This window comes from Rattus norvegicus, chromosome 16, assembly GCF_021556685.1.
Source record: "Rattus norvegicus strain SHRSP/BbbUtx chromosome 16, alternate assembly SHRSP_T2T, whole genome shotgun sequence".
In the NCBI taxonomy this organism is placed as follows: domain Eukaryota; kingdom Metazoa; phylum Chordata; class Mammalia; order Rodentia; family Muridae; genus Rattus; species Rattus norvegicus.
Genome location: NC_141549.1, coordinates 7,630,650 through 7,645,970, shown reverse-complemented (window position 1 = coordinate 7,645,970; position 15,321 = coordinate 7,630,650). Strand labels below are relative to the sequence as shown.

The window sequence follows — 15,321 nt, the reverse complement described above, 5'->3', positions numbered from 1 at the left end:
TGAGTGTGTGTGTGTATGCAGGCAGTGTGTGTGCGTATGCACACATGCGCACACAAGCGCAAAGGAGTGTAAGTCAGAACACAATTCTAGCCTCACCACAGCATTTAACCAAGCAATTATTCAGAAGGCAGGTCACTGGGTTTCCTCATTTGTCTCACAAAAGAAGGATGGAGGAGGCTCCACTACATAAAGCTGTCCCCTCCGTAGTGAGACTATACCGAGCGTGTCACCTTTAAACTGTTGGAAGCCCAGAGGAAATCAATGCCACACTCTTTATTGCAGAGAGGGAACCAGGATACAAGAGATGCTGGAGGACTTAACTGTAAATCCCGGCTCTGGTCACCCCCCGGTGTGTAAATCAAGGCATAAGCCCCAGCAGAAATGCCTGCAGTGCTTGTGGACGGGATAAAGGGGTGTAACTGTCCGCGGTTTTCGATCATTAAGATCTGAACACTTCTGTTAGGAGTGGGTGACGACCGCACGGTGGCTTTTGTTTTGATGAATTGTTGCTTTTCTTTGCCATTTCTGAGGCCAGTATAGCCTCACTGGCTCTTGGAGAGCAGCAACAATTTATGACATATGTGAGTCATAGTGGGAGGAAGAGCAGGGCCCAGTAAAGTCACCCTTGGGTCACAGTCCGAGAGCACTCGATGAGCTAAGCCTGCTGTGACTGCTGGGGCAGCCTGGATGCAAACGTGTACGCTACACAAATGCCAAAGGCTCTCCTGGTCCCGACGGGCTGAGGCTGACCCGCCTAAGACTGTGCCCTGTGCACTGCGGAGGACACGGGGCCTGCCTGGGAGTCTCATGGTCTGCGTAACAGAGACAGGTAAATGGAAAAGGGAGTTTCAAGTTGCTATCAGGTCTGAGGGTGAGAAGTAAGAATCCCACTGCCTATGACTAAAACCCACAGGACACCAGGCAAGAGAAACGAGAAGGAATGGCTGGCCTTCAAAGAAAATAGAGATGATGCACTTGGAACAATAAAAATGGCGCCACTTCAGGCTGGAGTTGGACATCAGTGGTCGAGCGGTTACCTACCCAGCATGGCAAGCACTGGGCTCTAGCCCCAGCAGTGAGGGGAAAAGAGTTTTCACAAAGACATTGGACATTTACAGGAAGGGTCTGGTCCTTAAGGCTAAGTTGAAAGCCTTCCCACAAGCAAGGACTGACTTCTGACTCTAGTTTAGTTGTTCTCTCTGCTTGTGAGGCCCCAGCAGGCCGGCTGGTTTCTTTGGGATCTGTTTCCCTGTCTAAGGTGTGGAAAGAGCTCAGTCAGTAAGAGAGCTGGCTGTCCTTGCACAGGACTGGAGTTTGAGTCCCAGCACCCTAGTCAGATGACTCACAACTGCCTGCAACTCTAGCAGGATCTGACACGCTCTTCCAGCCCCCCGAGAGCACTCACGCACACTTGTACACGAACACATACATACACACAAAATTAAAAAATCCTTAAAAAGCAAAAAAGGGGATGTCTGCAAGTTTCGTGACATCTCAAAGCGAGTCTGAGCTACAGTCCTTCCAATGCTCACACGGGTCACCTCCACAACATGAAGTTTATCTTCTAATGAGCACTCCGACGCTCTCTGTGTCCCATGTCCTGCATCTGCAGACTCACCAACTGTCAATCAAAAGTACTCTGAGTGGCGGCATTGTTGGCTCCATGGTCAGTGCTGGGATCCAGAGATGAAAAGTTGGTCACAGTTTCTGTTGAAGCACACAGGTGAGAAGAAAAGCTTCATCTCGCCACCTAAACTATGGATGGCAGGGGCATATTTTGTGCAGGAGATTGTTAGAAATGCATCCCCAGGCTTGAGATGAGAACACGCTTTTTGTTTTCTAGACACATGGTGCGGGGCCATGGGAAGATTGGGGTTGGTAGAAGGCTGTCCACATCTGAGGCCAGGGAAAGCATCCCAGGGAGGGCTCCTGGATATTCTTGTAAGATGCCTGGGAACTTCCTGGTTTGAGACAGGGAGAAAGGAGATGGTAAGCAGAAGAAGGGGCTGAATGAGACAGTAGAGTATGGGGAGAAGAGCTGGCTTTTGAACCTGTTTATCTACTATATTAAGGAATTTTAGTTTTCTTTCCTTCCCTGAGCACAGGTCGGTTCAGAGTGGAATTACATTTTTAAGGAAGGAAAAAAAAAATCAGTGAAGACCAGTTCTCTCCAAGTTTGCTCCAGAGAGTAGGAAGGTCCATGACTTTGAAGGAAAACACACACACACACACACACACACACACACACACACTCTCTCTCTCTCTCTCTCTCTCTCTCTCTCTAGCACAAGGCAAGGAAAATGAGAAAAGTCTAAACATTATGATGAAATATGGTAATTTTCCTGGAGGCAAAGTAGCAACTGTTTAACCCTTCTCACAGATTGAAAAGCAAAGCCGTCACAGAAGGCTGCCCTAGCTGGATACCAGCTCTGATGTGAGTGAGACTCAAGGTCTGTTCCTGTGTGTGTCAGGCCGGTGGCCTGCACCCTGGATCCTGTCTGGGTGTGAGCTCCCTCCCGGTGCAGGCCCAGGACTTCCTTCATCCCCGGCTGGACAGATCATCTCAATGTTGAGCTAGGGGAAGCCAGGGCTTTTAAAGAGAGGCAGAGGACATCAGTCATATTCTGCTATTATAGAGCTATTGATTTCCTAAGCAAGTGTATGTGTGTGGAATAATACAGCCACCCAGTCCAGCATGGGTAACTCAGAGACCGCGCTTCTGAGAGATTAACGACCAGCACCCCGAGCCTCGTCAGGCTGAGGGAAGCTTATGTAAACCCTCAAGACTTAACAGCTTCACCTGCTCTTGGTTCCTTGCTTTTCATGGACTTTTTAAGCCACCCATTTACAGGGTAGATTAATACCACTGAGCTGTGAGGATGCAGAGACTGACTTCCTGGCCTCCAGTCACCTTCCCACACCTCAGCCCGGGAGTATTTCCAAGCTCCCTCCTTAAGAAGGTGAATTCAGATGCATTCTCCCACCTGCGCATGGGGTCTCCTTGTAGAAAATTCTGTTCTTTGAAATTGGCCATCTCAGTGATCTGCGCATGCTTCATAGCAGGCAAAATGCAGACTTCTCAGGGGCGCTTCAGCCATCGGGAGCGTTAAGTAGGAGCAGTGTGTATGGACTAAAAAGTGGAGTGTTTGTCATTAGGACGAAAGTTCATTGCGGTGTGCACAAGGGCAAAAAGAAAGAGGACGGGGGTGGGGTGGGGGGAAGTGGTGAGAAAAGAGGAGGCTACATCCTGGCCCTTCCCCCTGGCTCTCATTACTGTCAGTGCGTGGAGATGCTGGCCCTTTAAGGCTCTTTGTCCAGGGAGCAGGGCTTGCACAGTGGCCCCTTTCTCCTTGACCTGGGAGCTAAGCAATGCTATCTCATTCTATGGACAGAATGTATGGATTGGCAGGGCTCTGGGGACCATGTGGCTGTGCGTGGCTGTGGCCCAAACGGGAAGAACAGAGCTGCTCTCATATGCATTTAAAACAATTAACTAAGAGAAGCGGAGGTCAGAGTGACATCTAAAACATCCAGAGTTCCAGGAAGGGAATGTTCTGGTACGGATGAATCAGTGACGCATCGGGGTCAGGAAACCTAATGCATACAAAACAGAGCAGATGAAAAGGGAGCCAAGCGGATTGCAGAGCAGCGGGACCCAAGGCGGACCTGAGCAGCAGAGAGGTCTGACTCCTCAGGGACAAGCCCAACGTCTGACTCCTCAGGGACAAGCCCAACGCTGCCACAGCCAGGCAGCAGCCACAGCCACGCAGCCGCCACAGCCACGCAGCCGCCACAGCCAGGATTTTGACTTCTAAAGGATTTACTCCAGATGATACATTGTTTCCCCCTTCACCCTACCTTCTGCCCCCTATTCCCCTTCTGTTATTAACTCCTTGTTTTAGCACGGGACATTTGTAACTGATGAGCCAGTCTTAGTATGTTACTATTTGACAAATGTCACTTATCTATAATTATAAATTTACATAGAATCATAGTCTCAATTGAAAATCCTCATGATCCACTTTAGCCTTGCCCCTTGCCTCTCTCTCTCCCAAACCTCTAGTGTATATCTATTGTCTACTATAAACCATCTATCCACTTTTTCATCTCTAGTTCACCATTTCCAGAAGTCATATAATTCGGATCACACAGTATAAACCTTCTCAGGATTGTTTCTCATGGCTTTTAGTGATTTGATAGCTTTTTTATTGCTGGAATAACATGCCAATGTGTGGATAATTGTAATCTCTTTGACATTCACCTGGTAAAGGACCCTTGCTGAACTCCCAGTACTGTATCCAGTACAGCAAGGAGAGTGAGTAGGGGTGAATGGCTGTGGTGAGATGGGATGTTCTCTGCCTCTGTTTAATTTACAGGTCAAATTGGGGAAAATGCTATTTCAACAATATTGAGTCATCCTATCCACAAGTGTAGGATAACTCAGTAGTGCTCCCCCACTACAGGGTTTCTCTATATAACCTGTCATGGAACTCGATTTGTAGACCAGGCTAGCCTCAAACTCACTCTCCTGCTTCCCTCCCATATGCTGGGATTAACCTGCACCACCATACCCAGCAATAGCTCTCCTTTGATATCACTTCAACTGTGTATGGTTTCTCATTTCGATCTTCATATTTTGTTAAACCTATTTCATTTTGAGAGGCTATGACATAATGTTCTAATTTTAAATTCTTCTTGTCATTGTTAGTACATAGGAGACAGATTTCGTATGCGTTAGCATTGCATTCTAAAGCCTTGGGTAACTGCTTGTTAGTTACAGATCTCGTGTTTTTGGATTTGTAAGTAAATGTACTTTTCCATGGATTGTTTTTTTATGGGTGCACAGCCATGGCATGCACGAAGAACAGGGGACAGTTGGTGTGTGGGACTTGGTTTTCTTCCTCCACCAGGTGGGTTCCAGTGATTAAACGTAGATTGTGGGGCAAATGCTTTAGCCCACTGAGCCATCTTCCTAGCCCATAAACATGTCGGGGTTTTTTAATTTTAGGTTGGTTTATGTGTACAAGTGTTTGGCCTGTTTGTAGACCAGGTGTGTGCCCGGTGTTGAAGTCAGATAGCGTCCCCTGCTCTTAACTGCTGAGCCATTGGTCCCCTCTCCCCCCCCAAACATGATATGTGCATACTGAGAGGCTAAGACACAATGTTCTAATTAAAGCAGTTTTTAAAGTTCTTTAAAGCAGAGTTGTATTTTCTTCTATTCTTTTTTTTTTCTTTCTTTCTTTTTTTTTTTTTTTTTTTGGTTCTTTTTTTCGGAGCTGGGGACTGAACCCAGGGCCTTGCGCTTCCTAGGTAAGCGCTCCACCACTGAGCTAAATCCCCAGCCCCTATTTTCTTCTATTCTTATGCAGTAGCCCTTCCAGCATTGTAACGAAACGTATTTGTCTTCTTCACCATAGCAGAGCCACTGAATATGATGTAACACTTTTTGGATATGTTACCAAGGCAGCAAATTCCCTGTCTAGTCCTAGTTTCCCGAAGGTTTAAATCATGAATGGAAACTGGATTTTACTGAATGCCTTTTCTGTGTCTAGTGATGTGATGTTTCTTTTCTTCTGGTGGTGCTGAGGACCAGACTCAGGGCCTTGCAATAGAAAAGCCTATTTTATTTAGACTGTTAATATGATAGCTTGATTACATGAACTTAAAAAAATATTACCTCATTTTTAGATGTGCATCTAAAAATTATGCTGTTGGATTCAAGTTCAAAACTTTTACATTTAAGTCAAGAGATGCTGGTCTGTAATTTGTTTTCTTTAAAGGTGCTGCTTGGTTTTGTTGGTGAGGGTAGTGTTTACTTTATAGCACGAGTAGATCTGCTCCCTTCCTTCTCCTCTCCAAAACAGGCCGTAGACAGCTGTTTTAAGTTCTTCCTTCGTTTTAGAGGATTCATTAGGAACCATGTGGGGTGGGAGCTTTCTGTTTAGAAGATCATTAGTTACTGATTTCTTTATTAAAGGTAGGCCTATTTGGATTCTTCCTGTAATTTGTGGCAGATGCTTTTCAAATAATTGGTCCATTTCTTTTAATGTATCAAACGTGTGAGCACTGGGTTCATAATGCCCAATTATCCTGTTATGTCTTAGGATATGCAGTGATAGCCTTTTTCATTTCTGACATTAGGAACATGGATTTACCTTTTTTTCTTAGCTGGAATGAAGGCTTGTTGGTTCTATTGATCATTTTTAACACATTTTTTTGTTTTTTTCCTGCCTTTTCGTTTTGTTTCGGAGATGCTTGTTTTCTCTTTCCTGCCTCCTTATAGGTTATATAGCACTTCTCAGATCCCACGTCATTCACAGAGCGGTTGCAAATCTGTCTCTTCTCGTGGCTGCTCTATGTGCGGCCCCCACCGCTTGTCGCAGTGGAACAGTGTTGCATTTTACCAGTTGTGTGATGTGGAAACTTTATATCCTCTCTTCCTGCTTCCCCCTCGAATATTTATATCTGAGCCATTGCTTCATTTCCTCTACACACAATTAAATCACTTTTAACATCAATAAACACTGGAGAATCTTGAGGTTATACCCGTATTTCCACTTTGTATTTTTCATTTCTGATCTTCCAATGTCTCCTCCCCTCCCCCTCCCCCTGTCCTCTTCCCCTGCTCCCCTCCCCCCGCTCCTCATCGTTTGAAACCATTTCATTTCTTTCAAGAGCTTCAGCCAGGTTATTAGTCAGGTCTGCTGGCAACAGGTTCTCCTGGCTTTCCTACATCCAAGACTGTCACGATGCTCTCTGCCCCCGAGTTATGTTCTTGCTCAATTCTTTTGGCAACTGTGCAGTCCGTAGCACTCCCTCCCAATCTTTATGGATTCTGATAAACCCAGTCATTTGAACTGTTTGTCCTAGAGAACACCCTGGCTCGCTATCTAGCGATTTTTTTTTCTTTAGCTTTCTGAAGTTTGACCGGATTAGCTTGCCTTTTGGGGCATTTTGTTTGAGCTTGAGAAGTTTTTCATAAGCTTATGTCATTCACCAATTTGGGAAATGTGTAGAAATTATTTCTCTGAACACTTTTCTAACCACGTCTCTCTCATTTCCTTCTGCATTCAGCACCTCCCAGTTGTTGGCTTCTCCAGGGAGAGTGGTGAGTTTACAAAGTAACAAGAAAACGCACAGGAACCCGTGTTGCTGACTCCCAGAGTCCCTGGCTAGTCCACCCCTTTCCTTCCTTCAACTTTCAGTCTTCCAGTTTTTACACACACACACACACACACACACACACACACACACACACACACACACACACACACACACACATCAACATAATAGAGGACTTCAATTTTTTTTCCTTTTCTTTTTTTCGGAGCTGGGGACCGAACTCAGGGCCTTGCTCTACCACTGAGCTAAATCCCCAACCCCGGACTTCAAATTTAAAAGAGCACTAGACATAATTTTCAATATCCTGGTTAAATACAGATAAGACCCATGGACTGAGTGTGTGTGTGTGTGTGTGTGTGTGTGTGTGTGTGTGTGTGTGTGTGTGTGTGTGTTGTTGTGGGCACATCTTTTTAAGATGTATTGATTACAGATGAAATGTCTTGGACGAACGTCATAATTTAGAGGTAGCTAATGGGCAGGAATGTAGTAAAGGTGAAATGAAGGATAAATTAGTTGTTGGAAAAGAAAGTGGACAGACTGGAATTCATTTCTCTAGTTGTAGTGTATGTGTAAAATCCTTGATAAACAAACAAATTTTCTAACTACTCATTCTAAGTAACGTGACAGGGCCGTATGAGACTAGAGAGCATCTATATCCCTTCTAGAGCATGACTTGCTAACAGAGTCTGTCTCTGTTTGACAGTTACGATTATATAGCACCAGAGCAGAAAACTGACTGGCACACAGTCGCCACTGAGGTTACCATGGCTCCTCAAGTGTAAGATTGCTCGGATTACAAAGTGTACCTCACACTTACATATCATTAAGTACTGTAAGTTTTTAGAAATATTCTGATGTTAAGGCCAAGGCTTTGGTGCTATCTTTACACATGCTCAAGACCGGCATCGGTATAACTCTGAGGCAGCCAGCCGATTCTCGTCAACAGGCTTTGATCGGCACACTGAAACTCCACACCCCAGGTTTTAGCATGTTCTGTTACAACCTTGACAGAAAACGACAACCTGCTACACGGTCCTATCTCTTCATCAAGGACTCCCTAATACTTTCCATCCTTCAGCACCCCCAAATTTAAATACTATGCTATTAAATGAAGTCCATCTGTTACTTTATACCTTTTATTGATTAACTTTGTACTGTTCAGACTGACCCAGGTGATAGAAATCTAGTTACAGCAAAAGAAGCTTAACTTTATCTAGGCTGTCTGGACTCACTCCAGGAAAATGAGCTTTTCCAACAGGACGCCACTTTTAAAACTTCGTTATTTAATTAGCGCAAAGTACCAGGCTTCTTTGTGGCATGTTTTTGTTCCCTTTCCTCCTGTGTTCTGTGCACATCCCTGCACTCCTTGGATCCTGCACTCCTAGTGGATACTCTTCCACCTCCTTGTCACATCCATTCTGTTGTCCTCTCTACCTTTCAGGGCTGCTTCCTCCGAGTTCAGGGCCTACTGACGTGACAACTGTCTTAACAGTTACGCAGTCACTCGCTGGTCCCCACACTGTGTGCTAAGTCACCTGCTAGACGAGCCTCTGGCGAATGGACAGAATGTGGATTCTTACTGGTTTTCCAACCGACAGCAAAGAGATCCAACAGGTTTCTCTGGGCTAAACTGGAACAAGGCAGTAAAAAGAAAATGTCGTTTGTGGGTTCTAGGTCATTCAACCTCACTCTGTGAGAACAGGGGACAAGTCACTCGCCTTTGCTTCTCGTGAGCCGAGTGCAATGGCTGACCCCGAGAAAGTTCTTAGAACCTATGAATCTGTGAATGACCCAGGTGATGGTCCTCAGAACTGTCACCACATGTACTCGGCCCCTGACTCAAGCTCTCTTGTAGGCATGAAAACTAGAAGGGAATTAAATGCCAGGCGATGTGACTTCGGAAGCCGAGTGTGAAGGACACAAGTGGCTGGAGAAAGCACCTCCCGCTGGTGGCTGTCTGTCCTGGCTGGTTCTGTGTGCCAACCTGACACAAGCTGGAGTTATCACAGAGCAAGGAGCCTCCCTTGAGGAGATGCCTCCATGAGACCCAGCTGTAAGGCATTTTCTCAATTAGTGATCAAGGTGAGAGGACCCAGTCCATTGTGGGTGGTGCCATCCCTGGGCTGGTGGTCTTGGGTTCTACAAGAAAGCAAGCTGAGCAAGCCCGGGGAAGCAAGCCAGTAAGTAACATCCCTCCATGGCCTCTGCATCAGCTCCTGCCTCCTGATCTGCTTGAGTTCCAGTCCTGACTTCCTTTGGTGATGAACAGCAATGTGGAAGTGTAAGCTTCTTGGTCATGATGTTTGTGCAGGAATATAGACCCTGACTAAGACACTGACTATGCTCCTAACACACATGCAAGCCAAATCTACAAGCAAAAAGTTCAGCAAATCTTTAAGACATGCACATACACACAATCTCATGCAGTAAATAATTTGAAAGGAAAAGGCGGCCACGATAAACAAAGGTCAGAATTTCTTACTCTGTCCCTACAAAACTCCTAAGACCTTGCCTGCTCCCCAAATTTAGAATCTTCCCATTAGTCGTACATTGAAAGCGATCAGGCAGAAAAAAATAAAAGCAGTTATTAGACACAAAGATGCCGTTCTTCTGACCAGTTTCGGAAACCTGCCGCCTGATGACTCCTTAGATTCTTGTGGCATCTAGGGAACACTGAGGGACTCAAGGCACTTGGATACTGGGCAGTGGACAGTGGTAGGCAATGGCTTTGAGTAGTTTGGTCTATTGAGTCTCACACGGGAATGCCTCTTCCCTCCAAAAGGCATGGGGTCACTGTGAGCTCCTGTTTTAGCCATGACTAGACTTGCCCTTTCCTCCTTCTGGTCCCGTGAACACGGGATTAGTTACATCTCCTTTTCAACCTTACCTTTGAGCGCGGATGTCACTACAGACGGCGAGAACAGAGGACACTCTCCGAATGTACCTGAGTGTAAATCCTCACCATGGCAAACTGTAACCACTCAGCTTCAGCATCCTTCACGTGAAAACAAATCTGAACCGGTCCCAAATCCAAAACTTCAGGGGCACAGACATGATGCCACAGTGCCAAATCCCAACATCTGAAGTCATGCAATGCGCCCTAATCAGCATGGAGGCACACCGAAGAAACTACTTCCTAAAGCGAGCTTTCGGCAGGCATGTGGGTGGGATGGAATGAAACAGGAACCAGCTGTTTGCAGACCTGGGCTGTATCTGCACACAGTTCAGGGTTAGAGCGCACCCAGTGCCCTGAGTCCTGTCCTCTTTGTAAGAAAGAAGTCAGTGGAGAAAAATGAAAGAAAGAGACTTAGATCAACCTCAGAATGCCAAGAGCAAACCTTCGTTGATTTGAGAGGCTGACACTCCCAAATCCTAGGACTTGGGATTGGGGGTGCAGGAGAACAGTTTTCACAGTGCTTAGGGAGGGACAGGCATGGCTTAGACTCAGAAACTGTTTTATGGGAAATGCAGGGTGGGAGACAGACTGCTTCTGTGTGGGACATCTGCTCTCTGGAATTCCATGGACATTGGATTTCTTGAAGCCTTGGGTCTGTTTTGTGGCCCTGGTTTGTGGACAGAGTTCCTTTACCTTTCATAATGAACTCCTAGAGGAAAAAGTGCATCCCAGATGCTAGGCTCTAAGCATCCCACTAGCTCACTAGAAGAACGGGCTATACTGTGTAGATATTTGGCTGCTGGTTTTATGCTTATTTCCCAGTAGGTGCTTCAAGTTTATTGACTAGCTCTGGGAGGTAAGAGTCAGAGACAAGCTTAAAATATGAACTAGAATACAGCTAGTATTTAAATTCCATTTTCCTGACTTGATGCCCTGCCTGTTACTGTACATTGCTTCTGTAAGTGGGTGAGTTAGACAGAAATTAAAAGCAGTCTTTATTAAAAATGTAAGATTTCTACCTTGGTAGATTAAAGGGGGAAGGAGCAAACAACATGAAATAGAACAGATACCACAGGAAGGAGAATATGAAGGTGTACTAAACTGGACAGACATGAATCCCAGCTACATGCCTCCCACCACTTCAAGCAGAGGATCTTTAAGGACAAGGCAACAGTGTTGTCTGTGTGACTGTCCCTCATCAGTCAGCTCTCTTCATTAGCCTGAGCTTGGCAGGACTAACATCAAGATACACTGACAGACAACTCATCAGGTTTCATTCCTGGCAAGCCTACAAGAGGTAGCTAGTGGATGGCCGTGTCACTAACCCTGCATAGACTGAGAGCTGGGTCTAAGCTTTTGCACTCTGGAGTATCAGTGGCCCTTTAGCCTGGATCTATAATCTCTGTTAGAGAGAGAAGTGTGGGGATAGAAAAGGAAGGATATAAAATATGTCCATAAGTCTTTAGCAAAGCATCGAATTGCTGGGAGGGAAAGAGATTTTAGTATCAGTGGGGATAAGGCCAAACTCCTCTAAATTTGGGATTTGATCAAAATGTCATAGTTGTTGCAGTCAAGAGCTTCATCAATGACAAGTGGTGGCCTTTGGGCTGAAGCCCATTATCCTCCCGATCTCTGTACAAAAGGGAAGAGCTAAGACTCTGGCCTGGAACCCATTTTTTTTCTGCCAATCCTGGCAAAGGAGCTTAGAGCCTCTAACCAAAGCTTCCTGGAATAGGGCTTGACTTTTTATTGGATTTTCCTGACAGCTAGACTGTAACCAGAACTTTAACAGTTTAAGACTACTTTGGAAATCTGAAAAAATATTTTCGTGATTACATTCTAATCAGTTAATGTAAGACCGGCTTTGGTTTCCAGACTAACCTCACAAAGACATTGATTATAGGTTATCTTGTTGGTGGTTTTAAAAATACAAGTGTGAGTGAGAGATTTGAAACAGGGCTCTACAAAAGCCCAGACCTCACTGTCCTCTGACCTCAGTTGGTAGATTTCATGTACTCCTGCAGACACAATTAAAGGGCACATGCGAATATGTATAAATAAAATATAAGTGATATGGGAGATTCTAACAAATGATTTATTAATGAAATTTATTAACTCTAATATTCACTGCCAGAGAAATGTCCATATGTACAGATAGCACGAAGCTTCCAGCCCCCACCTTTGGTTACATGAAATGCTCTAAGCACCACAGAACAAACATTCATCCTAGTTTCAAAGGAAAAACAAATCTTGAGAAAAACAAAAGCCTCAATGCTCTTGAACTTGGTTTCTTTATACCATACGAGGAAAATCCTTTCATTCTACAGTTTCTTTCCTCTTGGTCAGCTTCTAAAAGAGCACTGGGGAAAGGACAAAAACAAAACAAAACAAAACAAAAAAAAACCAAAAAAAACAAACAAACAAACAAAAAAAAAAAACAAACAAAAAAAACCGTTTCTTATAGGGACAATGTTTCAAAAGAGAAACTGGAAATTAGTCTGTCTTAAGTAGAAAATACTTTTAGCCTAAGATATTGGCATTAAGTAACATAAGAAAAACTTCAACTTTCAAAATTCAAAATGTAGAAAACGCAAGACTAACAAGGGTTGGGAGTGAGAAGCTCACAGGAAAATCTGTAGCAAACTCAGATTTCTGGATTTTAACTTCCTCCAGGCGTGATGGTATCTGCTAGCCACCAAAGCAGTATACAGACAGGAGGAGAAAGTCCTAAAAGCTGAGTGTAACCTTTCATGGGTTTTCCCAAGAAGTCAGGTTGGCAAAACAAAGGAAAATAAAAGAATAAAGACTGAAGGAGAAGAAAAATGGGAGAAACCACGTCTAAGCCCATGTCAATCGGGGTGGACAAGTGACAAGTGCATATATAGGAGACACTGCATCCTTGATTACAAATGTGGATTATATACAGATTTAGATCAGATTAAGTCAGTTCATCCCACATCTCAAACGGGATGTCTCTCTGCGAGGAAGTCTCATCTTGGGTCCTCAGGTGCCCGTCCTCTGTCCTGGCTGGTCGGAGGTCTCTGCACTGGACTCGGCAGCATGGTATATGAATGGATAGAGCTTGGTGTCTGGTCCAGGGCTGGAGCAGTCTCTGCACTCTTCCCTGTAGTATCTAAGCAGTAACCTGTACACTTTCCCTAGAGAGTGAAAGGCCAGAACAATGCATATTAACTTATATTGATAGAAAAACTTAAAACAAATACTTTGTTATTTTAAATTATCTTAAATAATACAAGTTCAGATTTGGCTTCTGAAAATACAGTATGAATTTCTAATGCCTACAAGGCTTTCCTGACATAAACTTTCACATTTAAAAACACTTTAAAGTAACACAGGCTATGATTACAGTGGGCTGGCTGTCCATGACCTACTGTTCATGTCTACTGAGTTCATTGCCACCCCAGATATCCACCCAGCTCCCGTGGGAGCAACACACTTGGTGAGCACAGCACATTCTCCTCATAAATTTCACACACTGAAGACTTGAGGACCTCAGGTTTGAACTTATCTTCTTCTCATCTATGTTTTAAATATATACTCTGTATACCCCACTCCCCTTTAGATTTCTAAATCAATAAAAGTAAAACTAAACATTAATTCTAGCTTCCCATCCTCCCTTTCTTTTGAGGCATGGCTGTTATCCTGGGCTGGCCTGGAACTGATGAGTCTCCAACTGGCTGGGAATCTAGGTGCATACAGCCATGCCTGGCCAGAGACCTAATCTAAGATAACAGACTTATGTCAACATCATAACTGAAACTCTGCCAGAAAACACAAACAAGCCTCTGCAGAGCCTGCCTGCTTACACGCACCGTCACTCCGCCTGCCCCAGATACGCCTCTCTTACTGTGATCCACCCAGACTTAGCGAGTGCCCCTGCTGATGGCATACACCCTTCGAGATAGCGAGTGTCAAGCTATCTCCTACTCACCGACATTCAGTTTCCTCTCAGTGAGGAAAGTGTGCATGCTGTAAATGTCTCTCATCAACTCTGAGTCCCCGAAAGTGAAATAAACCACATCGCGTTCAGCGGCAGCAGCGGCCAGTAACTGTATTAAGGCTGCGACAAAGAGGACAGGCAGTTACATCGAAGGGCAGCTAGCAACACACCGTTAGCTTTTTCATCCCTCTACAGAGGCTGCGATGCCACAGCTCTGTCCTGGTCAAGGACTTACAAACCCAATGTGTATTATTAAGAATGGTGAGTAGACAATGACATAAATCCTTCAGTTTATGGTTCATCAAGCATGGTTTAGAGAATAAATTTAACTGTAACAGCCCCACAGTTACTTCTCTGGACCACAGAGAAAGGAAAGTTCATTGAAGTAGTAACCAAGGCATCAAGGTGATATATATATATATATATATATATATATATATATATATATATATATATATGCATATATATATATATATAATATTTACTCTTATTGATTTTGAATTATTTTTCTGTCTGCTCCACTTACTAGTTTTGTCATTACATACTCGCTGGTCTTGGGTCTTGGGAAGTGCTGATGTTACCCCTGACTTCGACAAGCATCCCCCACACAGGCTGTTATGTCCCCCTGTGTCCCCAGCATTCACACATATCTGCCCTCCCGCACGGCGTCAGTGTTACTGAAATGCTGGATGAGTAACCCCCGAGTGTTAGAACAGAAGAACAACTGAGAACCACTCGTCTCCAACCACAGCTACAGACCTCAAACCTGAAGTTTCTAGAAATCAAGTTTTTTTTTTATCAATCCTTATCTCAACAGAAATATTTATTTTGAATATGAACAAACCTGAACCTGGCAACAACTAATGCCCTTTGGTGTGTTTTACTTTGCAACACAGAACGTGCGAATGCAACTGAAACATGATGAAGGATCTTTCTGTGTTAGGATTTTACACATCCAAACAAATGACTTGAACGTTACTGAGAGTAGGGTGGAAGCCATAACTGCAAGCGTTAATGGGTGACACCACGGGAGAAGTTCTGTTTTGCAGTGTCTTCCCATAGATCCACTAACAGAGAGGGGGAGAGACCGCAGCAACTCTACAGTGGAGCCGCTGGGCCACGCCCTTCCTGAGTGAGCACAGTGAGGATGTCAGTGGTGTTCAATGCCGTCAACGCCTCCACAGTTCCACTGAGTCAGCTGTCTCAGAAGGCATACCCAACCCCAGAGTCATAAAACGCGTACACTTCAAGCATGTGAGTGTCAGAAGACACTTTTGGGAATACCCTAGACTCAAATAGGGAATCTACTTGGAGAGAAAAGGCTAGATTTATTATCTATGTG

At 44.6% G+C, this 15,321-nt stretch overlaps 1 protein-coding gene and 1 long non-coding RNA gene across 7 annotated transcripts in view; both read right to left on the bottom strand.

Moving 5' to 3' along the window:
• Nucleotides 1-258: 258 nt before the first annotated feature.
• On the bottom strand, nt 259-3,177 carry LOC102550503 (uncharacterized). Its single transcript, XR_015640204.1, has 2 exons — nt 2,985-3,177; nt 259-1,961 (listed from the first exon to the last, which is right to left on the bottom strand). It is a non-coding gene; the product is annotated as an uncharacterized LOC102550503 (long non-coding RNA).
• Nucleotides 3,178-12,092: 8,915 nt separating this feature from the next.
• Parg (poly (ADP-ribose) glycohydrolase) overlaps nt 12,093-15,321 on the bottom strand; it is a 107,843-nt gene continuing 104,614 nt past the window's right edge. For 5 of the 6 annotated variants that reach the window (XR_015639595.1, XR_015639596.1, XM_087589236.1 and 2 more), the window contains 2 exons: nt 13,971-14,099; nt 12,093-13,176 (listed from right to left, as the gene is read on the bottom strand). Coding sequence is in view for 4 of the 6 variants with exons in the window: in XM_087589236.1 (XP_087445362.1) it covers nt 13,022-13,176; nt 13,971-14,099 (284 nt within the window). In the remaining 2 variants the exon portion in view is untranslated. 6 annotated transcript variants of the gene reach the window in all.